A 25,449-nucleotide genomic window follows, 5' to 3' on the forward strand; every position below is an offset into this window, starting at 1 on the left:
GGCGCTCCCTAGTGAGTTACAGCCATGACACCTGTCTAAGGGTGCTACCAGACCAATCATCAACGTCGATCGAAGTTGATCGACTGGTCTGGTAACTTTAATTGATCGACAGATACTGTTCGATTAAGCAATCGATCGATTGCCGGGCGATGACAATAATAGATCCGTCGGTCTGGTAGAAACTATCGATCGACGTCGACTATACCATTGTACCATCGATCGATGCAGTCGATCGATGGTCGATCGATTGGTCTGGTAGAAACTATCGATCGACGTCGACTATTCTATTCTACCATCGATCGATGCTGTCGATCGATGATCGATCGATTGGTCTGGTAAGCACCCTAAGAACATGAACTCATCAAACACAAACCCGTTATTGAGAACCGCATCAAAATCGGATCGTTAGTTTAGAAGATAGGTAGGAACATTACTTTGCACAAACGCACACACAAACAAACATCTCTCACCCTAAACGCATATATACTGGGTGTTAGTGACATCGTAACGAATACTGAGGGGGTTGATTCAGACCATGATTCTGAGTTAAAATCAAGTGGAATTTTCCGTCGCAAAATTCATGATTTTTTTTTAGTTTTTTTAAATTATTTTCAATTCTATACTTTTGCGATGGAAAATTCCACTTGATATTAACTCAGAATAATCAGATGAATCATCCCTCTCAGTATTCGTTACGATGACACTTACACCCCGTACAAGTACATACGGTAGCCATATAAGTAGGTATGGGTGTTAGTGACACCGTAACGAATACTGAGGGGGATGGTTCAGACCATGATTCTGAGTTGATATCAAGTGGAATTTCGTGTCAAAAATTCATGAAAATTTTTCTTTTCTTTTTAATTATTTTCCAATCCATACTTTTGCGACGGAAATTTCTACTTGATATCAACTCAGAATCATGGCCTGAACCACCCCTCAAAGTTTTCGTTACGATGTCACTAACACCCTGTATATATACCTGTTCCGTTCCGTCGTGGGTAAAAAATAAATCATTATAATGGGGTAGTTTCTAACTAGGCAAATCAGTTCCTTTTTACTGTTGGGGATCGACGCCTTTTCATATTTATTAATCCCGACAGGAAGAAGACGGATTGCTATTTTTATTTAATAGGCGCTAAGTTGACATTGTTCCTCCGCCCGCAACCCCTTTCACTTGTACTTTCACATTTCACTGAATTAGACGTTGATTTTTTACTCCGATTTTACATTTTATTTCCAATACTACCTGAAGGCGTAATTCCTCAAGACCATTTACTAAACGTCAAAACACGAAATTACTATGGGATCAGTATGAAAAGCACACTGTGACGTCATAGAAAAACGTGATAAAATGTCGGACTTCTTACGTTTTTTTCTTATTTAAATTCATAAATAATTTTATTATTTATACTCACTTACATCAGTATATTTATACTTACTTACATCAGTAAGTAGTAACCGGGACCAACGGCTTAACGTGCCTTCCAAAGCACGGATCATTTTACATTTTGGACAATCAGGTGATCGGCCTGTAATGTCCTAACCAAACTAGGGATCACATAGTGATTTCTGTGATATGTCCCCACTGGGTTTCGAACCCGGGCCTCCAGATCGTAAGCCCAACGCTCAACCACTGGACAACGGATTGAAAAAAAATCCATAGTAATTTCGTGTTTTGATGTTTAGTAAAAAGCAACTGATTTGACTAGTTGGGGCTTTTTGGCGGGAAACGGGAACAGGACAGTTGCTTTCTTCATTGAGTAATCTAAATAATTAATACGAAGTGGTGTTTTGTGATTAATGATCGCATTAAGTTAGTCGGAAGACATTCGCGAGTGTTATTATATCGGAGTATTCAATGAAAAAAGTGTATCTGTCTATTTTCGCTTCGTGCCAAGAAGCCGCTTCATAACTCGAAAGTTTATGCGGACTTTTGAGTTAATTCGTTTGGGGTTCGGAGTAGGAGTCTACTCCGAGGGTGGGGGCTTAGGTTTCACCATCATCACCTTTCATCATTTCATTAATCATCAAGAAAAAGAATACGTAAGACATGGCTGTATGGGCATAGTACCCTTTGCCTTACCCTTCGGGGAAAACCAAAACAAAAAAAAAATAGCTTATTGTGTCAACTCACTTAAACATTGTCGTTGGGAGACTGGAACTCGGCCAGCGCGTGTATGGGGCTCGGCTGCTTCTTCTGGCTGCCGCGGCGGACCTTCGCGCGGACTTCCTCAGGCTTCTCCGGTCTAATCAGGGGCTTCTTCTCAGGGGCTTTCATGCGCCACACCACGATCGGCGACTGTGGAGGAGATAGGATAATTATAAACGTAATACATACATACATAAACAGCCTATATACGTCCCACTGCTGGGCAGCCTCCCCTCAATCAACCGGAGGGGGTATGGAGCATACTCCACCACGCTGCTCCAAATGCGGGTTGGTGGAGGTGTTTTAAACGTAATACATGGAGTGAAAACGACGGCCACCTTGGTTTTATTATGTTTTTCGAGGAGCTCCGTGGCGCAGCGGTTAATGCGCTCGGTCTGCGATTGTTGAAGTTAAGCAACTTTCGCAAAGGCCGGTCATTGGATGGGTGACCACAAAAAAAAAATGACATCTCGAGCTCCTCCGTGCTTCGGAAGGCACGTTAAGCCGTTGGTCCCGGCTGCATTAGCAGTCGTTAATAACCATCAATCTGCACTGGGCCCGCGTGGTGGTTTACGGCCCTTTCTCCCTATCCATCCATAGGGAAGGCCCGTGCCTCAGCAGTGGGGACGTTGCTGGGCTGATGATGATTGTATCAAATTCGTGTTTTTTTATATTTTCTCACGATCCGGAGGTCCCGGGTTCGAATCCCGGTGGGGAAATATCACAAAAAATACTTTGTGATCCCCAGTTTGGTTAGGACATTACAGGCTGATCACCTGATTGTCCGAAAGTAAGATGATCCGTGCTTCGAAAGACAGCTTAAACCGTTGGTCCCGGTTACTACTTACTGATGTAATTAAGTAGTCGTTACATGAACCATGTCCGGGGCCTTTGGCGGCTCAATAGTAACCCTGACACCAGGGTTGATGAGGCTGGTGCTCCACCCTCACAAACCACACGAGATGAGAAGAAGATTACTATATTAAAAACTATGGTGTCAATGCGAAATGTGATGATAATTGTGCGATTTCTACATCAACTATTAAAAGAAACAGTGATGTTAATAATATTAATAAAGTTACATGGAGCTGTGGTGTGACAACAGTGAACAGTGGATCAGATGATCGACTATAAGTTTCCTATAACCAAAGGTTGCCTGGAAGAAATTGCTGCATGAGCAATAAGGCCGCCTGTTGTGCTTTTCTGTATATGCTGTCCTTATATCTGTATTTTGTGTCCATTCTGCTCAATAAAGTATTTTATCTATCTGTCTACATATGCTATATATATGCAGATGCATATTCTAGTGTTTGATTCATCTCAACTGTAGCCACCTTTATATGATTTGTATAAAAACAAATCAGGTGTTAAACACAAAACAATTTCAAAAATATTTTATGTGCAAGGAATAATAATAAGTTGTATATGACAGCAGTTGACAATCTAATGGTGCTAATTCCTGCAGACTCCATCTAATTTTATTTTATGTTATAACTGTCATTTTCTTATCCGTTGAAAAAGAAAGGGACGGGTAATCGACAGGCATACAATTTATGGAACACACGTCAATTTTAAACAGAAATCTACAACAACCGTCCAAATATTTTACATCGGCCAATAACCCGACATAGTTAAGTAGACAGCACGTCAAACGGATTGCATACAAGCGAGATGCCTGTTTTATTCGCCCGGGTTATTCATTCGTTTTAAAATTAACTTGTTGACAATCATCCGTCCCTTTCCTTTTCGGCAGATAAGAATGTGACAGGTATAACTTAAAATAAAATTTGGAGGTGTCTGCAGGAATCGGGGCCATTATCAATAAGTAAACATCTCTCTCTTTATTTAAGAGCTGCGCTCTTGTCGGTGGAGTAATTAAACATAGGAACTTCAATATTGTGGTGTGGTTATTTAAAAAAAAATGTAAATGACACCACATTGGTGCGGTTTCGTGATATCGTTGACAATACATGAGCTGATGAGGTGAATGTTTTAATGTTATGTGATGTAAATATGAGGAGCTCGATGGCGCAGCGGTAAACGCGCTCGGTCTGCGATTGTTGAAGTTAAGCAACTTTCGCAAAGGCCGGTCATAGGATGGGTAACCACAAAAAAAAAGTTTACATCTCTAGCACACTCAGACGCACATGCATGCTCTCTCTCTACTAACAATAACAATTATTTGTTATACCTACTTAGTGTCTTTTTGTTTATTTTATGTGTATAACCTCTGCTATGAAGGAGCGGAGTTTCCTGGCACAGGCATTACTATGCTTAATAGGAAACTCCAGCTACTAGTTCTAAATGTACACTATTGTTAATGCAAATAAAATATTTTTATTTTTTATTTTATTTTTTTATTTTATTATCTCGAGCTCCTCCGTGCTTCGGAAGGCACGTTAAGCCGTTGGTCCCGGCTGCATTATCAGTCGTTAATAACCACTAATCCGCACTGGGCCCGCGTGATGGTTTAAGGCCCATCTCCCTGTCCATCCATAGGGAAGGCCCGTGCCCCAGCAGTGGGGAGGTTAATGGGCTGGTGATGATGATGATGAAGATGATGTAAATACAAAATAACATTCTCACACCGAATGATAACTTACATAATTATTCTGTCCGGAGAGCATAACATAGCATACACGTTATAAACTTATTTAACGATCATGTGAAGCTTACTTTATGTAAAAAAGCTTATTATAAGATTAATGATTACCTAAATGATAAAAATGTCTGGTATTGAATGTGTTCCTCTAGTTATTAGATAACTTGTTATACTTGCTGGTTGGCCTTTCTTTAGATTTATTTTTTTATATTGACTGTGACTTTAAGTTTCATATTTCATATTCTTATTTGTCAGTCAAGGGTAAATAGGGACTGCTTTGTTAATTTAATTATTAATTTGTAGATGCTAGGTACACTGTAATTGTCATATATATATCGGAGGATCCGGGGGAATCCCCTCAGACGAGAGTCCATCACTCGTCTCCTCAAACCGGCCACCGTCCATAATCAGAAGAAATAACGATGCGAGCTGCTTGATCAAATCCCACTTTACTTTAATAAGACACCGAGAAGTTACAATGCAAGTTGATTGTTTAGATATTAACGGACGAAAACGTGGCGATCCCAGAGATAACGTGACGCAATCCTTTCTCCTGTCAAAAGTGACAGTGACACCACCTCGTTGACGTCCTGTCAACCAACTTTGACATCGCCAGTGTTGCCATTTTGTACAAACAAATTCACCTTAAAATTACTAGTTGACAGTCACGCCATCTCTGATTTCACCCAGGTACAAACCTGACGTTTCCTCACAAAAAAAAAGAATAAACAAAATAACTGCTCCTTGTTGTGTCATTCAGTGAGCTGCGACATATATAAGTCTTATTTTTAGTATGTAATTGTCTTAGTTTTTAATGTTTTATATATATGATGTAGTAGTACTTAATAAATAAGTAAATAAAATAAATAAGTTCCTGTTTCTGAATTGCCAATAATAAACTGGTTACAGTTCGACTCCTGTATTACTACCACTGCCTTTTCCTATCGTACTACTCTGCCAGCACGTCGGGACTCCGGGCTACGTACACCCATCGCGCCGCAGCGCTGGCTTTTATTACAACAATGGCCCCGATTCCTGCAGACACCGCCTAATTTTATTTTAGGTTATATCCGTCATTTTCGTATCCGTCGAAAAGGAAAGGGACGGATGATTCACAGCTCTTAATTTTAGGAAGAATGAGTAAATTAATGTGTCGGGTTATTGACTGACGTAAAATTTTTAGACGGTTGGTTTAGATTTGTGCTTAAAATTGACGTGTGTTTCATAAATTTTATGCTTGTCGATTACCCGTCCCTTTCCTTTTCGGCGGATAAGAAAAGGACAGATATAACTTAAAATAAAATTAGATGGTATTTACAGTAATTAGCACCATTATATTACTCACAATTAAAACTCATAATAACGGGTTCTTACCGCGTTTAAATCAGGGATATGAGGCTCCCGATATTTTGACACTGTTGCAAGTGCCATGATCACGGGACGACTGATTAGATTGGAGTGGAGTAGGTAGAAACAATGTATTATAATACTCATGAGGAGCTCGGTGGCGCAGCGGTAAACGCGCTCGGTCTGCGATTGTTGAAGTTAAGCAACTTTCGCAAAGGCCGGTCATAGGATAGATGACCACAAAAAAAAAGTTTTCATCTCGAGCTCCTCCGAGCTTCGGAGGGCAAGTTAAGCCGTTGGTCCCGGCTGCATTGGCAGTCGTTAATAACCATCAATCCGCACTGGGCCCGCGTGATGGTTTAAGGCCCGATCTCCCTATCCATCCATAGGGAAGGCCCGTGCCCCAGCAGTGGGGACGCTAATGGGCTGGTGATGATGATGATAATACTCACGGCAATAGTTCCCTGTCTCGTGTACTTGGTGGAGGCGACGTATGAAGCCTTCACGGTGAGTACCACCGCGTTCATCAGGTTCTTGGCTGCTTGGATCAGAGATGTGGCGCTGTCCAGCTGGAGAGGTAGAAATAATTTATTTAGCCATGAACCAAGAAAAAGCAAATGTCAAAAGTAAAAAAAAGAAAAAAAAAATCAAATATTTCATTCTCTCTCTCTCTCTCTATTTAAGAGCTGCGCTCTTGTCGGTGGAGTAATCGCCATTCCTCTCTTCTTCCCGCCAAAACCTTCACCTCCCGATACGACACGACCTGCACCTTCTCTTTTATTTGTTTCATAAATGTTATCCTAGGTCTACCCTTTCCAAATATTTCATTGCATAACTCAATATAAAAAAAAGTTTTTTTTGTTCAAGATAACATACATATTGATTGTACAGGGTGCTAGTGAAATTTCACGAATACTGAGGGGGATGATTCAGCTCATTATTCTAAGTTGATATCAAGTGCAATTTTCCGTCGCGAGATTCATGTTTTTTTTTTTTATTTTTTTTAAATTATTTTCAATTCTATACTTTTGCGATCGAAGATTCCACTTGATATTAACTCAGAATAATGAGCTAAATCAGCCCTATCGGTATTCGTTACGAGTCACTTACGCCCCGTACCAGTACATACAGGTAGCCATACAAGTACGTATGGGTGTTAGTGACACCGTAACGAATACTGAGGGGGATGATTCAGACCATGATTCTGAGTTGATATTAAGTGTAATTTCCTGTCGGAAAATTCATGAAAATTTGTGTTTTTTTTAATAATTTACCATTCCATACTTTTGCGAAAAATTCCACTTGATATCAACTCAGAATCATGGCCTGAATCATCCCTCAAAGTTTTCGTTACGATGTCACTAACACCCTGTATAGGTATGGGTGTTAGTGACACCGTAAAGAATACTGAGGTGGATGGTTCAGACGACGATTCTGAGTTGATATCAAGTGCAATTTCCTCTCGGGAAATTCGAGAAAATTTTTGTTTTTTATTTTTTTTCCGTTCCATTTATTTATTTATTTATTAAGGTACATACAACATTACAGTATGGCCCAATGCGCTGTATGACGAGAAAACAATATACAAACTAATACAACAAAAATAAATATTGAATGAAAAAAAAGAAGCAAAAAAAAATTACACTATAAATAACATGAAAAACACTAAGGGTGGTATTAATAAACTAATCTCAGCTGAGACTGCCCTCAAGATCGTGCTCAAGTCTCTGTTTTTATATGAGAACTGTCACATTGACATGATCTTGAGGGCAGTGTCGAAGCTGAGATTAGTTTATTAATACCACCCTTAGAGAGTGTCCTAGTAGAAACAACCACTTTGGAGGAGGCCTCGTCAGGTATGAACTCCCTCAAGGATCACGTGAGGTCGGTTTTGAACGAAAGTTCAAAACAGGTTCCGGAGATGGAAGACCATCGCTGGAAACTGCCTACCGACATCCGTGATCTGCTTACGGAGGAAAACGCAGCCACCCGTGGAAATTACACACAGGTGTTAGTGGCGTCAATCGAGAATCATGGTCTGAATCATGCTCCTCAGTATTCGTTACGGTGTCACTAAAACCCATAACTGCGTATGACTACTTGTACGGGGTGTAAGTGACATCGTAACGAATACTGAGAGGGATGATTCAGTTCATTATTCTGAGTTAATATCAAGTGAAACATTAAAAACAAATCGTGAATTTTGCGACGGTAAATTTAACTTGATATCAACTCAGAATCCCGGTCTGAATCATGCCCCTCAGTATTTGTTACGATGTCACTAACACCCTGTATTTCAGTCTGCTCACCCCGCTAACGATGAGTTCGCCGGAGATGTTCTGCACGTCGGCCTTGACCTTACTGGTGATTTGTATCTGGTGGCAGTAGAGCGCGATGCGTTGCAGGTACGCCAGCAGATCCTGTTTGGTTGACGACTCCGGACACTGTTAGGAGAAGAAGATGAATAGAATAGAAAATGGCCCCGATTCCTGCCTAATTTCCCGACACCGCCTAATTTTATTTTAAGTTATATCCGTCATTTTCATATCCGTCGAAAAGGAAAGGGACGGATGATTCACAGCTCTTAATTTTAGGAAGAATGAGTAAATGAATGAATAACCCGGGCGAATCAAAAGGTACGTCGTTGGTATGCAATCCGTTTGACGTGCTGTCTACTTAACTGTGTCGGGTTATTGACGGGTGTAAAATTTTTAGACGGTTGGTTTAGATTTGTGCTTAAAATTGACGTGTGTTCCATAAATTTTATGCTTGTCGATTACCCGTCCCTTTCCTTTTCGGCGGATAAGAAACTGACAGATATAACTTAAAATAAAATTAGATGGTATTTACAGGAATTAGCACCATTGTTTATTATAAAAGGACGCCACACACAAAGACAAGACAATAACATCACAATTAAAAAAAAAACTATTAAAAGCATAGGAGGATGTTAATTATAATGATCATAAGGTGGTGGTGGACGTCCTGAGATAAAAGGGCCTCACTCAGCTTTTTTTTTTTTTTTTTTTTTTTTTTTTTTTTTTTTTTTTTGACGTGACTTATTGTAGATTTGCCGCAGATGGCATTAACTACTTGGCCGGACAAATGGGGAGCGCTGAAGGCTCTCACCCGGTAACCTCACTCAGCACAAGTCGCGGCTTAATAGTGAGATATCGTGATAAACCCGCCGACGCTATCTAATTTTATTTTAAGTTATACCTGTCATTTTCTTATCCGTTGAAAAAGAAAGGGACGGGTAATCGACAGGCATAAAATTTATGGAACACACGTCAATTTTAAACAGAAATCTAAAACAACCGTCTAAAAATTTTACATCGGCCAAATAACCCGACAGAATTAAGTAGCACGTCAAACGGATTGCACACCAGCGATATGCCTATTTCATTCGCACGGGTTATTCATTCATTTTGAAATTAACTTGTTGACAATCATCCGCCCCTTTCCTTTTCGGCGGATAAGAATGTGACGGGTATAACTTAAAATAAAATTAGGAGGTGTCTGCAGGAATCGGGGCCAACATCTTCATGTGTTGTGATTGTGTTGTTGAAATTTAGTTCTGTGCAATAAAGTATATTTGATTTGATTTGAAGTAACAATGAAACGTCTATTACGGATCACGCCATTTATTCACTAACTCGAATTCTCGGTAGCTCACAATATATCGTGTGGGTTGTGAGGTGAATTCCCAACCTCATCAACCCTGGTGCCAGGGTTATTATTGAGCCGCCAAAGGCCCCTGACATGGCTCATGTAACGACTACTCACTTACATCATCAAGTAGTAACCGGGACCAACGGCTTAACGTGGCTTCAGCACGGATCATCTTACTTTTTGGAGAATCAGGTGATCGGCCTGTAATGTCTTAGCCAAACTGGGGATCACAAAGTGATTTTTGTTTTCCCCACCGGGATTCGAACCCGGGATCTGCGGATCGTGAGCCCAACGCTCAATTGAACCACAGAGGCCGTTACACACGTTACATTTAGAGGCTTTTATGGTTTGATACTAACCTGCTCAGCAATCTCTCTGGTGAGTTTGTCGAGCTTGGTTCCCGCTTCCGAGATTTTCTTTGCTGCGTTGATCACGTCCATTGTCGTCTTGAGGGGACCACGACCTCTGTAAGCATTATTTATTTATTTAATCCAGCCAACTAAGGCCCACACACACACTGGCGAGCAGGAGAATGAAACGCCATAAAACCGACAACAATCCACCAGTTGGAGACTTCTCCTGCAGAGTGTGCGGTAGAGTTTGCCGCTCTAGGATTGGCTTGCACTGCCATGAAAGAAAGTGCGTTCGAGGCAATGACGTCATAAATCGTCTGAAACAGACGTATGAGGCCAATGATGATGATGAAGGCCCATAAAATACATACCTTCACCTAAGAATACATTTATTTACTCAGCCTGTATCCACCCACTGCTGGGTATAGGCCTCCTCTCTTTCACGCCATCCGTTCCGGTCCTGTGCAAGTCTCATCCATTGCTTTCCGGCATACCTCACAATGTCATCCGACCACCTGCCTGGTGGTCTTCCTCTATATCGCATACCATTCCTTGGCCACCATTCAGTAACAGAATGTACCTATACAATAACATAAACAGCCTATATACGTCCCACTGCTGGGCACAGGCCTCCCCTCAATCAACCGGAGGGGGTATGGAGCATACTCCACCACGCTGCTCCAATGCGGTTGGTGGAGGTGTTTTTACGGCTAATAGCCGGGACCAACGGCTTAACGTGCCCTCCGAAGTACGGAATCATCTTACTTTTTCGGACAATCAGGTGACCTATACAATATTATAATTAAACTATTTAGGTAATTAATTATTCATCTTCGTCTCCTTTAAGCGTCGGAACTCCACTGTCTTGGGCCAGAAGTCCACACGAAGCGTGAAAGACCTATACCACGCCGGCGGGGTCGGTATTGGGGTCTTTGAGTATTGAAGAAGGGAAATAGTCGATTTCAGAAGGATATAGTCGGTGTCAGAAGGGAGTAGTCGATTTGAAGGATGTAGTCGATTTCAGAAGGATGTAATCGATTTCAGAAGGCAGTAGTCGATTTCAGACCCTTCTGAAATCAATTTCAGAAGGATGTAGTCGGTTTTCAGAAAGATGTAGTCGATTTCAGAAGGCAGTAGTCAATTTCAGAAGGGAGTAGTCGATTTCAAGAGGATGTAGTCGATTTCAAAAGGATGTAGTCAATTTCAGAAGGATGTAATCAATTTCAGAAGGGAGTAGTCGATTTGAGAAGGATGTAGTAAATTTCAGAAGGATGTAGTCGATTTTCAGAACGATGTAGTCGATTTCAGAAGGGAATAGTCGATTTCAGAAGGATTGTAGTCGATTTCAGAAGGGAGTAGTCAATTTCAGAAGGGAGTAGTCGATTTCAGAAGGCAGTAGTCCATCTCAGAAGGATGTAGTCGATTTCAGAAGGGAATAGTCGATTTCAGAAGGATGTAATCAATTTTAGAAGGGAGTAGTTGATTTCAGAAGGCAGTAGTCGATTTCAGAAGGACGAAGTCGATTTCAAAAGGCAGTAGTCAATTTCAGAAGGGAGTAGTCGATTTCAGAAGCATGTAGTCGATTTCAGAAGGGAGTAGCTGATTTCAGAAGGATGTAATCAATTTTAGAAGGGAGTAGTTGATTTCAGAAGGCAGTAGTCGATTTCAGAAGGACGAAGTCGATTTCAAAAGGCAGTAGTCAATTTCAGAAGGGAGTAGTCGATTTCAGAAGCATGTAGTCGATTTCAGAAGGGAGTAGCTGATTTCAGAAGGATGTAATCAATTTTAGAAGGGAGTAGTTGATTTCAGAAGGCAGTAGTCGATTTCAGAAGGACGAAGTCGATTTCAAAAGGCAGTAGTCAATTTCAGAAGGGAGTAGTCGATTTCAGAAGGACGAAGTCGATTTCAGAAGGGAGTAGCTGATTTCAGAAGGATGTAATCAATTTTAGAAGGGAGTAGTTGATTTCAGAAGGCAGTAGTCGATTTCAGAAGGACGAAGTCGATTTCAAAAGGCAGTAGTCAATTTCAGAAGGGAGTAGTCGATTTCAGAAGGACGAAGTCGATTTCAGAAGGGAGTAGCTGATTTCAGAAGGATGTAATCAATTTTAGAAGGGAGTAGTTGATTTCAGAAGGCAGTAGTCGATTTCAGAAGGACGAAGTCGATTTCAAAAGGCAGTAGTCAATTTCAGAAGGGAGTAGTCGATTTCAGAAGCATGTAGTCGATTTCAGAAGGACGAAGTCGATTTCAGAAGGGAGTAGCCGATTTCAGAAGGATGCAGCCGGCACTGACCTGGTGAAGTCGGTCATCTCGAGCATGATCATGCACATGTGTTTGGCCAGCATGATGATGTCGTTGCCAGCGTCGTCCCACTTGGCCACCTCGTTGTCGAAGGTCATCTTCTCGCGGCGGAAGAGCTCCACTTGCTGCAGGATCTTACGCTTGTCTTCCTCTGTCATCTTGCGCATGGCTTCCTGAGATTCAAATGGAATGACTATAAAATCTGCGCACTACAGTTGTGCAAGTGTATAACATGGATCCGTGAGAATCCTAATCATTAAAATCCATAATCATTGAAATCAATAATGTTAGAATATATGAATGTCGCAGGTCCCGGGTTCAAATCCCGATGGGGACACATCACGAAAATCACTTTGTGGTCCCTAGTTTGGTTAGGACATTACAGGCTGATCACCTGATTGTCTGAAAGTAAGATGGCACGTGAAGCTATTGGTCCCGGTTACTACCTACTGATGTAAGTTAGTAGTCGTTACATGAGCCATGTCAGGGGTCTTTGGCGGCTCAATAGTAACCCTGATACCAGGGTTGATGGGTTTGGTGATCCACCTCACAACCCGCACGATAGAAGAAGATCACAAGTATATGATGTCATGATATACTTTCTAATCATTATGTGAATTCACGTTATGGCAAGTCTGTTCTTATTTTATCTAGCCTAAAGTGTCCCACTGCTGGACAAAGGCCTCCCTCCATTTCTTCCAGCACTCTCTCTCTCCAATGCTTCCTCCGGCCAACCTTCCAAGACAAGCAAGCAACGTTGGCAAGTCTGTTTAGGTGTTTTAATTAGAACAGAATAGAAATAGTTTATTATAAAAGGGCGCCACACACACACACACAAAAAAAAGACAACATCATATCAAATTTCCACTAAAACAATTTAAAAAAGCAAGACGGATGTTTGTCGAAATGATCATAAGGTGGTGGTGGACGTCCTGAGATAAAACGGCCTCACTGAGCACAAATCGCGGCGTGAACCACGACGCTGATATTATGTGGACCCTGTTGCCTGACGCACGAACATCGTGTTCCATAAACATTATGTTAATGGTGTAATTGTATGGAATTGTATGGAATATAAGGAACTCCGTACAATATCCTATGCCGAAGGTTGTTTGGAAGAGTTTGATCAAAAGTAAAAGAAAGGCAAGTTAATGATACTTACCCTAGCATTGGTAATTCCGCTGATGTCAGGGTATTCATCCACTCCATGCTCGCCGGTATGTGCGCTCGCTGCAAACGGACAAAACATATTTTTTATACAGAGTGTTAAGTGACACCGTGCCGAACACTGAGGGGAATGATTCAGCTCATGATTCCGAGTTAATATCAAGCGGAATTTTCCGTCTCAAAAACAAATTTCGAACCATGGTCTGAATCATCCCTCAAAGTTTTCGTTACGATATCACTTACACCCCGTACGGTCACGAGCATTAATATGTATACACTTTGGTACCATGCCACATTAACTTTTTTGACAAATTGAACTGTAAGTCTCACTAAATGTCAAATATGTTAGTGCGACAGAAACCTAAAGTGGGTATATTATATTGCTCATGACTGTACGTACATGTGTGGGGTGTAACTGGTGTAAGTGACATCGTAACGAATACTAACGGAGATGATTGAGGTCCAGTTAATATCAAGTGGAATTTTCCATCGCAAAAGTATGGTACTGAAAATAGCCAAAAAAACATGAATTTTGCGACGGAAATTTCCTCTTGATATTAACTCAGAATCATTCCCCTCAGTATTCGGTACTGTGTCCACCTATCTACTTGTATGTACTTGTACAGGGTGTAAGTGACATCGTAGTGAAACACTGAGGGGGATGATTCAGACTATGATTCTGAGTTGATATAAAGTGGGTCTTGCCGGAAAATTAATGAAAATTTTAGTGTTTTTTTTGTTGCTTTCCATACTATACATTTGCGACAAAAAATTCCTCTTGATATCAATTCAGAATAATGGTCTGAATTATCCGATGTCACTAACACCCTGTATAATATTGGTACCACATAAAAATATTTCTTGTAACTAAAACATAAAGCCATGCATTTTAAATTGTATTACTGAACAATACACATACACACATGCATACATGAAAGGATTGAAGCATCCCTTGAAAATATTGAATTAAAAATACATTAAAGAAAAAAAAACAATCAACGATTTAAATGACGTGTTGCTTCATTTTTTTTCCTTAAAAACTGAGGCAGATTAAATATAATACAGGGTGTTAGTGACATCGTCACGAAAACTTTGAGGAATGATTCAGGCCATGATTCTGAGTTGATATCAAGTGGAATTTTCCGTCGCAAAAGTATGAAACGGAAAATAATTTAAAAAACATAAAAAAAAATATAAATTTTCCGACAGGAAATTCCACTTAATATCAACTCAGAATCATGGTCTGAATCATCGCCCTCAATATTCGTTACGGTGTCACTAACACCCATACCTACTTGTATGGCTACCTGTATGTACTGGTAAGGGGTGTAAGTGACATCGTAATGAATACTGAGGGGGCTGATTTAGCTCATTATTCTGAGTTAATATCAAGTGGAATTTTCAATCGCAAAAGTATTGGAGTGAAAATAATTAAAAAAAAAAAACTAAAAAAATCATGAATTTTGCGACGGAAAATTCCACTTGATTAAGTTATACCTGTCATTTTCTTATTCGCCGAAAAGGAAAGGACGGTAAATTCCACTTGATATCAACTCAGAATCATGGTCTGAATCATCCCTCCCTCATTATCCCTCAGTATTCGTTACGATGTCACTGACAATCTGGATATTTTCGAACGTGAGATGAAATAAGGCCCCAGGTTGAACCAAAAGGCGTAACTCACATCGACTGCGGGTCTCCATGGTCATATCTTCGACGGGCTCGAACTCTGTGTCGGTGTCGAGGTCGTCGCTTGTCTAACGTGCACACAACAGACAGACATTTAGCATGCGATGGCATGAGATGGAGCTAGTGAGACGCCACCTTTAGAACGTGTTGAGCACTTTCGGGTAAGAAATTGCGAATTGTTACGTAACATTTATGACGTTTTTAGGGAACGTGGTCAGTTTGGTAAATTGGCAATGTGGTAAGTGGTCGTTTTGAGAAATTGGCATTGTGGTAAGTTGTCATTTTGAGAAATGGGTATTGTGGTAAATGGTTATTTTGGGAAATTGGCAATGTGGTAAGTGGTCGTTTAGGGAAACAGGCATTGTAGTAAGTAGTCGTTCTGGGAAATGGGCATTGTGGTAAGTAGTCGTTCTGGGAAGTTAGCAATGTGGTAAGTGGTCGTTTTAGGAAACGGGCATTGTGGTTAGTGGTCGTTTTGGGAAATTGGCAATGTGGTAAGTGGTCGTTGGGGAAATTGGCAATGTGGTAAGTGGTCATTTTCTACCCTACTTTGACTACCTCAATTGGTAACAGTCGTGAGTTTACGTGATTTTGTATTTCAACACGTTTTAAAGGTAAGCTCGATATTATGCTTGAATCTGGTATAAAAAAATCTTACGAAATCATTATTTACACTACTTTTTCACTAATACAACTAAAAATTGTCAAAAATATTGCTCAATAGATATATTTCCGGTTTAGATAAGATTTTTTAGATAAATTCATTTTTATATCAGATTCAAACTTAATTTTGTACACAAAACAAAGCAACAATTTCACACATCAATTCTGGCAACACTGATAACAATAAACCATTTCGCAGCAATGTTGCCATTTTAATCGTAAAATTATAACTTTTTATTGAGCTGAAAACAAATGGACATGACAACATAAAATCAATATTACACCTAATGACAACGACATTAGAACGGAAATCATGCGATGAGATGACACTAGTCACAAACACAACGGTTTCTTATGGAAGTGTCGGCTTTTTTTTAAATTTTTCCTATTCAAAAACACACACGCACGGCACGTTAAGCCTTTGGTCCCGGTTACTACTTACTGATGTAAGTAAGTAGTCGTTACATGAGCCATGTCAGGGGCCTTTGGCAGCTCAATAGTAACCCTGACACCAGGGTTGATGAGATTGGTACGGTCACGAGCATTAGTATGTATACACTTTGGTACCATGTCACATTAACTATTTTGACAAATTGAACTGCAAGTCTCACTAAATGACAAATATGATAGTGCGACAGAGTCCTAAAGTGGGTCCTCATGACTGTACTCCACCTCACAACCCACACGATAGAAGAAGATTCAAAAACAAAAATAACAGAGAATGAGACTGATGATGCGCTGATCTCTCGAATGTTCCCAAAGTGGGAATGTCCTTGTTGTAAAAACTCTTTTAATAGTAAAGACACTCTTTTTTTTCTTTTTCAAATTTAGCAAAATTGCTTTTTGACATTTCATGGCATTGCGCATGTGGCGGACCCAACTAGTTGGCCAGCTAGTTCCGCCCACATGCAACAGATGGCGCCACATTCTATAATGCTGTTTTTAAGCAGTCGTGAAACGCGAAGTTTACACAGCAAGACGCATATATATATAACTTCCAACATAACGCCGTTGGATCGTCGATCCCTAGTCACACTATCAACTTGTGGCTATAGGGGTATTTTGCCCAGTTCGGTACCCCGAAAACAGCTTTTGGCGGCAGCACCCCTTCGCCGCCAAAGCGCACTTACTTTTATATGCGCAAATATCAAATTGCAATATTGATTTATAGCCTTTTTAAAACCTTAGCTTTGCTTAGCTTTAAGCCGTAAAAAAAAACCACAAACTAAATAAAAAACCGACACCCCCAGTTGGAATTAGAAACCCCCCAAGCACATCCCCCCCAGGCACAACCCCCCACAATCTGTCATCTTCGCTCACATTTGCTGCGTGTCTCCAATGTGTACTGTTCGTCTAACTCCACATCCTCAGGGTCCAGTTCCTCTTCTTCCTATATTCAATGTTATACAATGTAATCCATACTCATTTTAAATGCGAAATTGTACGTGTCTGTCTGTATGTCCGTCCTTCACGGCAAAACGGAGCGACGTATTGACGTGATATTTTAAATGGTGATAGTTGAAGGGATGGAGAGTGACATAGGCTGCTCTGTCTCTTTCTGACTCCCTCCCCCCCTTTCCTATAATGGGGGGGTGGGGTGGAAGTTTGTATGGAGCATTCCGCAATTTTCAAGTAAGAAATATAAAAAATCATATGCGGACTATTTGTGATTTACAAAAAAGTCGTGCATTATTTTTTTTTTTTTGGAAATCTGCCCCCAACCCTATCGAAGAGGGGTTGAAATTTTATATGCCACTTTTCGCAGTTTTCAAGGTGGGAAGCTAAAAATTAGAACGTTAGGAAACGGGACCCGTGTTACCCCGAATTTAAAGCGAACAAAGCCGCGGGCAACGGCGGATCACGGCCGACCATGGCAAATGCTGTGGTAGCCCAGTTGATAGAACGCTTGCCTCTCACTTTGAGGTCGCAGGTTCGAATCCAGCACAGGCCTAAACCAATGACTGTCGAATTTGTTTTCGAATTCATGTTTATATTATAAATGATCACGTGTACAGCGATGAAGGAAAACATCGCGAGGAAACCACATCCGAATTAAGGCGAAGAGTATACCTTATTTGAATTTCTTTACTAAGAGCAATGGCTCCAAAAACTCTATCACCAGTTACGCCCCCCTCCACCCTTCATACAATTTGTTGTCGCATACTTAACCCAACTCTTACATGAATTCTGTAACTTAAGAGCAATGAGTCCAACAACTCTATTACCAGTTATGACAATCATTACCTTGACTTATGAAGTAGGTAATAAGTGTACTCCCCCCCTCATAGTAGAAACCCCCCCTAACTTACCCTGTTCATGAGCACGGCGCGCCTTATCTCCCTGACGGCATCGTAAACGAGCCGCGACGCGTCGATGAAGTCGTTCTCGTCGAGGCCTGCGCCCGCGCCGCCGCCGAGGGCAGACACCGCTGCGTCCACGCGGACCGCGAACTTCGACATCACTGGAAAGAAGAGAGAAATTTAATTAGTAACATAACGGTCTCTGTGGTCCTTCTTCTTCTTCTATCGTGTGGGTTGTGAGGTGGATAACCAACCCCATCAACCCTGGTCTCAGGGTTATTACTGAGCCGCCAAAAGCCTCTGACATGGCTCATGTAACGACTACGTACTTAGTAAGTAGCCGGGACCAACGGCTTAATGTGCCTTCCAAAATAATCGAGATCGAAGCAAATGGAACTCCATAGTCTATGCTTACCCCGGTGGGAAATAGGCGTGAGTTTATGTACGTATGTGTATGATACGTAAAAAATTACCTTTTTAAATATTTTTAATAAGTATACATAAACAGCCTATATAAGTCACAGGACTCCCCTCGATCAGCCGGAGGGGGTCACCAGCATTCTCCACCACGCTGCTCCACTGTGGGTTGGTGGAGATGTATCTTACTTTTTCGGACAATCAGGTGATTAAAGCCCGCAATGTTCTTACAAAACAAAGGGCAGTTTCACAAAGTGATTTCGACAATGCCCCTATCCGAAATCGAACCTGAACCTCTAGATTGAGAGCCTAATACTTGTGATAATATTTTGTTTGTGTATATTTTTTTTATTTCTATAAGTTAATGTTATTTTATCTATTCATTATCAATTTAAGAGCCACGCTCTTGTCGGTGCAGCATTTTCCATGCTACTTATCTATTACTCATATTATTCTTATTTTATCTATTCATCATCACCAGCTCATTAACGTCCCCACTGCTGGGGCACGGGCCTTCCCTATGGATGGAGAGGGAGATCTGGCCTTAAACTACCACGCGGGCCCAGTGCGGATTGATGGTTATTAACGACTACTAATGCAGCCGGGACCAACGGCTTAACGTGCCTTCCGAAGCACGGAGGAGCTCGAGATGAAAACTTTTTTTGTGGTCACCCATCCTATGACCGGCCTTTGTGAAAGTTGCTTAACTTCAACAATCGCAGACCGAGCGCGTTTACCGCTGCGCCACCGAGCTCCTCATTTTATCTGTTACTGACCTTTAAATAAAAATAATAAAGATTCTATCTATCTATCTAACAAAAATGTCAGTGCGGATTAGTGAGTACAACATTATGTAAATGTCTAAACCGGGCATGACCCTTGGCCCTTGCGGACCACAACAAGCCACCTTGACCTACAGTCGTGGTAAACTCAACTTGGGTTCATTACCATAACTTGGTATATTTACATTTACCTACTTGTACTTTTAAATTTTAGGGTTCTGTTGTTAAATAAAAATGGAACTATTTAAAAAAATATATTTCAGGTTGCAGGGGCGAAGATGGGAGCCATCGGTACGGCAATCCAGGACGGAAGGGGCAAGTCACAGGGACTGTAACCTGGAACCTGACAGAGGGCAGCAGTAACTGTCAGTAATATTCAGAGGCGGAGGACAGGAGTCCTAGTATGGCTTTGTAATAGACTACTCTGGGCGCCATCCCACTCGCGTCAGACAGAGTACTGCGGGGCGGAAGGCAAGAGGGAAACCACTGCCCTATTTTTCCCCTAAAAAGTAGCATGGAAAATGCTGCACCGACAAGAGCTTGGCTCTTAAATTGATGATGGTGATGATGGTTGAGCGTTGGGCTCACGATCCGGAGGTCCTGGGTTCGATTCCCGGTGGGGACGTATCCCAAAAATACTTTGTGGTCCCTAATTTGGTTAGGATATTACAGGTTGATCATCTGATTGTCCTAAAGTAAGATAATCCGTGCTTCGGAAGGCACGTTAAGCCGGTTGTCCCGGTTACTACTTACTGAAGTAAGTGAGTAATCGTTACATGAGCCATGTCAGGGGCCTTTGGCTACTGCTGCTCTCTGTCAGGGTCCAGGCTCAACGCTCGACCACTGGACCACAAAAGACGTATCACGGACCACGGCGTCACTAACACCGTGTATACAGAACCTTACAACCTCAATATAGAGTTTATCTTAACCATTATGTAGATGAGACTCCTTGAAAAGTTGCGTAGCTGAAGATTCTATGAACGACGGAAACATAAGGTCGTGATAAAATCACGTCCATATACTGATGTAACATAACCTAAGCTAACGACTATACCCCAATCGGGGTAGTCAGAGGTACATCCATCGCAAGATGAACTAAGTACCCACGCATTACCGAGCTTTCTGTTAGACCAACGTGATAGGTGAGCCGTCTATTATGTTCGAGCCAACTGTGTTAGTCTTAAAAACATGGATATATCCTTACGCAACTTCAATACCGGCTGAGTACACTGACATTTTAAAATTGCATTATACATTAGGTGAAATAATACTTAGATGCAAGCAGTATGTTTGTCAACTACAAGTGTTAACATGCTTCTAACGGCCTACGTGGTCCAGTGGTTGAGCGTTGGGCTCACGATCCGGAGGTCCCGGGTTCGAATTTTGGGACATATCACAAAAATCACTCTGCGATCCCTAATTTGGTTAGGACATTACAGGCTGATCACCTGATTGTCCAAAAAGTAAGATGATCCGTGCTTCGGAAGGCACGTCAAGCCGTTGGTCCCGGTTACTACTTACTGATGAAAGTAAGTAGTCGTTACATGAGTCACGTCAGGGGTTTTTGGCGGCTCAATAGTAACCCTGACACCAGGGTTGATGAGGTTGGTACTCCATCTCAACCCACACGATAGAAGAACATGCTTCTTGGCATAATGGAGTATGTTCCATACCCCGCCGGTTGTTTGTTGTCAATGTTTTATATACGGCTTAACGTGCCCTCCGAAGCACGGAATCAACTTATTTTTTCAGACCATCAGGTGATTCAAGCCTGTAAAGTCCTTACCAAAGGACAGTCTCACAAAGCAATTTCGACAATGTCCCCATCGAGAATCGAACCCGTCAACACACATACATACGTAAACCCAGCCTATTTATTTATGCCTGTCGATTATTAGTATAACAGTTATGTATACATAAACGCACTTCAATCACACTACAAGTAATTACATACATAAACTCACGCCTATTTCCCACCGGGGTAAGCAGAGACTATAGAATTCCATTTGCTTCGATCCTGACACACTTCTCTTGCTTCCTCCACATTCATCAATCGCTTCATACACGCACGCCGGTTCAGAGTAGATCGTATTGAACCTTTTCTAAGGACATCTCCAATTTGGTCAATGTAAGTCTTTCTAGGTCTTTCTTGCCAGCCCTACCATCAACTTTCGCTTTATATACCGCTTTTGCAATTATATTATCCTACAAGTAATTAATGAAACAATTACAATGATGTGAGAGATCCGATTTCAAGGCAGAATGTACTAATTACTACGCTAGTGGATTGCATATTCATTTTAGCGTAACCTAACCTAATTCTTTTCAAGGTTTTACTTCAGCAGTCAAAAAATATAATAACATCCCTTTCAAAAGCCTTTGCGTTAATTTCTAGTATTACCTAGTCAAAAATAATCGTCGTCCAAGTTGATTATAAATTATATAGTGAGTTATACAGTGAGTGTATAGTGTACGTAAAGGCTCCCTCTCTCTCTCTCTATTTAAGAGCTGCGCTCTTGTCGGTGGAGTAATCGCCATTCCTTTCTTCTTCCCGCCAAAACCTTCACCTCCCGATACGACACGACCTGCAGGTGCAGGTCTCTTTTATTTGTTTCATAAATGTTATCCTAGTTCTACCCCTTCCTCTCTTCCCTTCAATTTTTCCTTCTATAATGTTTGTTATAAATTAATCGTGTCGTATCAGGTGGCCAATCATATTTCCTCTCCGGTTCTCTATAGTCTTCAATATGGTTCTCTTTTCTTCAACTCTTTCCAGCACTTATTCATTTGACACCATTTCAGTCCAGCTTATACCCTCCATCCTTCGCCAACACCACATCTCAAACGCTTCCGATCTCTCTCTGTCTCCCTGTGTCATAGTCCACGTTTCACTTCCATAGAGTGCTATAGAGTGTGAGTGTGTGTAAAGGCTATATAGCCTGAAAACGTTTTATTTTAATTTGATGTTTACTTTCACGCTGACTATGTTTTTTGTGAGTTAACATTTAAATTATTATTACTAATAAAGAACTATGAAAAACAAAACAAAACTTTAGTAGTCCTATGGTTTTGTGTTACTAGGACTTGCTCAAATGGGGAGCGCCTTCGAGCCCCGGTACTGGATATAACGGCCTCCGTGGCCCAGTGGTTGAGCGTTCTGCTCACGATCCGGGGGTTCCGGGTTCGAATCGAGTCTTCTTCTTCTATCGTGTGGGTTGTGAGGTAGAATATCAACCCTGGTGTCAGGGTTACGATTGAGCCGCCAAAGGCCCCTGACATGGCTCAAATCATGGTCATGGCGAATCGGGTGGGGACATATAACAAATATCACTTTGAGATCCCTAGTTTGGTTGGGGCATTGCAGGCTGATCACCTGATTATCCAGAAGTTAGATGATGATGATGAAGAATCATCCCCCTTAGTATTTGTTACGATGTCACTAACAACCCGTATATAGACAAACTCACGCCTATTTCCCAATGGGGTAAGCAGAGACCATGAAATTCTATTTGCTTCGATCCTGACACACTTCTCTTGCTTTCTCCACATTCATAAGGATCATCTTACTTTCGGACAGTCAGTTGATCAGCCTGCAATGTCCTTAGCAGAGTAGCTGATTATTTGTGGCCCTGCCCACGTCATTGGGGATTACGGGCGTGAATTTATTTATGTATGTATGGCCGTGAAACACTATAATCTCGAGATGATAGCAGGATGTGGCTGTAATACATTGCAGGAGCGTTTATGCTGTATAAATATGTGGAACATGCAATAGTCCAATCTTGTGAGTGGCGTGATGTGAAGAATACAGATTGTGACTTGTGATAAAGGATTTTATCTTAGCAGGTTAGTGTACACAGCCTCCGTGGTCTAGTGGTTAGAGAGAGTGTGAGAGTGATTCCTAACATGGGGGTAATTCCCCATCATCATCATCAGCCCTTAACGTCCCCACTGCTGGGGCACGGGCCTTCCCTATGGCTGGATAGGGAGATCGGGCCTTAAACCACCACGCGGGCCCAGTGCGGATTGATGGTTATTAACGACTGCTAATGCAGCCGGGACCAACGGCTTAACTTGCCTTCCGAAGCACGAAGGAGCTTGAGATGAAAACTTTTTTTTTGTGGCTCAATAGTAAACCGTCAGGGTTAATGGGGTTGGTAATTCACAACCGACACGATAGAAGAAGATAATTAAAAAAAAAATACAAATTGCATAATACTTTGTTTTTATTTTTGATTGTACTTTGTTTTTTTGTTTGTGTGTAATGTCTGATTGTTGAAATTTAGTTCTGTGCAATAAAGTATATTTGATTTTGATTTTTTTTTAAAGAACGTCTAGGGCCCTGTGCCGAGGTTTTTCTTGCAGCTTCTTTTCCCCGGCTATACAGGTTGTAAGAAGCCGCAGTAGTTTTAGGCGGATGAGAGGTTCGTTATGTAAAAATTGACGATTCAAAGTGTAACTATGTTACCTACTGAATAAAGATATTTTTGAATTTGAATTTGATTTGTCATTTATAGACATCTGAACCCTGACAATGGCGCACTCCACGCTTGTGTGTGTCGCAGCCATCCTGCTCAGGGTAGCGGAGGCCGCTTACTACAACACCTACACCGGGGAACAGATCTCCGAGTTCAGATTTCGACAGTACCAGGCTCTGAATTTGGAAGGGTAAGCACCTTTCGAAAGTCACATACTTAACATAAGCTGCAGGCTCTGCAATCTGAATACCCTATTGTTTGCACTGCGCACTTATTTTTATATGCGCTAATGTCAAATTGCAATATTGGTTTCTTAGATGAATTGCTTGTCCGAAAAAGTAAGATGTTTCCGTGCTTCGGAAGGCACGTTAAACCGTTGGTCCCGGCTGCATTAGCAGTCGTTAATAACCACCAATCCGCACTGGGCCCGCGTGGTAGTTTAAGGCCCGATCCCCCTATCCATCCATAAATAAGTAAGTAAGTAAATAAGTAATAAATAGGGAAGGCCCGTGCCCCAGCAGTGGTGATGATGATTTTCTCCCCAGCTACTGCGTGTTAGAGATTAAGGAATGCGACGAGCGCGAACGCCGCCGCTTGGACCTGAGCTGCAACAACTTGCACTCGCCCCAACGTGGCACCACCATGACTCCGTACCGACGCATGCTGCCTGCCGAGTATGACGCTTTCAACTACCACCGTCCCTCAACATCCGGTGCTCCGCTCCCGAACGCTCGAGCCGTGAGAACGGCTCTTATATCCGATGGAAGGGTTTCCAGCAAGAAGTATACTCCACTAGTGCCTAATGGTGATTATCCTAGACCTAGCGACATAGTGACCCCGATCTGCAGACACTTAATTTTAAGTTACACCCGTCATTTTCTTATCCGCCGAAAGTGGAAAACTCCACTTGATATTAACTCAGAATAATGAGCTGAATCATCCCTCTCAGTATTCGTTACGATGTCACTAACACCCTGTATAGGAGTGGAGATTATAATCTTCTTCGGTTGTTGGTAACGGTAGGACTGGCAGAGGAAGACCGTGAGTGATAGAATAAGAGAAAGTGTGGTAAGAGAGAGACGTGGTGTGCGCTGCAGATAGCGCCATACGTGTTGTCAAGTTTTGGGCCGATACTATTTAGTTTGCCATCGACACGATAAGAGGAGAAAGGTGATGTAGTGACTAAGATTGAGAAGGGAATGAAGTTGGTTTGGACACGTAGAGCGCATGAAGGATAATAATCATCATCATCATCAATTTAAGAGCCATGCTCTTGTCGGTGTAGAATTCTCCATTCTTGTCTATCAAAGGCTAACTCTTCGATTTCCTCATAAGACAATTCTTTTTTTTTCTTCATTTTTTGACCGCAAAAAATGCCCAGAAATTTTTAAGTTGTTAAGAAAACTCCTCAGTTGATTCCACCTTTCAGGTGCCGTTTTCATAACCGGAGACATAACATCAATCCACGACACTGCCAACTATGTAGCGGTGACCACAACCTGCTGCCTGCCCGGTGGGGAAGCAG

The 25,449-nt window shown here is 41.5% G+C and overlaps 1 protein-coding gene across 2 annotated transcripts in view; it reads right to left on the reverse strand.

The window, feature by feature from the left end:
* LOC126379388 (catenin alpha) overlaps positions 1–25,449 on the reverse strand; it is an 89,958-nt gene that overhangs the window by 9,715 nt on the left and 54,794 nt on the right. Inside the window, exons 16-23 of one of the 2 annotated variants that reach the window (XM_050028121.1) lie at positions 18,254–18,405; positions 15,277–15,349; positions 13,588–13,655; positions 12,417–12,598; positions 10,133–10,238; positions 8,411–8,545; positions 6,554–6,670; positions 2,138–2,302 (exon numbers count right to left, since the gene is read on the reverse strand). In XM_050028121.1, the coding sequence (XP_049884078.1) occupies positions 2,138–2,302; positions 6,554–6,670; positions 8,411–8,545; positions 10,133–10,238; positions 12,417–12,598; positions 13,588–13,655; positions 15,277–15,349; positions 18,254–18,405 (998 nt within the window). Of the gene's footprint in view, positions 1–2,137; positions 2,303–6,553; positions 6,671–8,410; positions 8,546–10,132; positions 10,239–12,416; positions 12,599–13,587; positions 13,656–15,276; positions 15,350–17,264; positions 17,335–18,253; positions 18,406–25,449 lie in introns of both variants that reach the window. The other variant, XM_050028122.1, reaches the window with a different exon arrangement.

This window comes from Pectinophora gossypiella, chromosome 29, assembly GCF_024362695.1.
Source record: "Pectinophora gossypiella chromosome 29, ilPecGoss1.1, whole genome shotgun sequence".
NCBI lineage: Eukaryota > Metazoa > Arthropoda > Insecta > Lepidoptera > Gelechiidae > Pectinophora > Pectinophora gossypiella.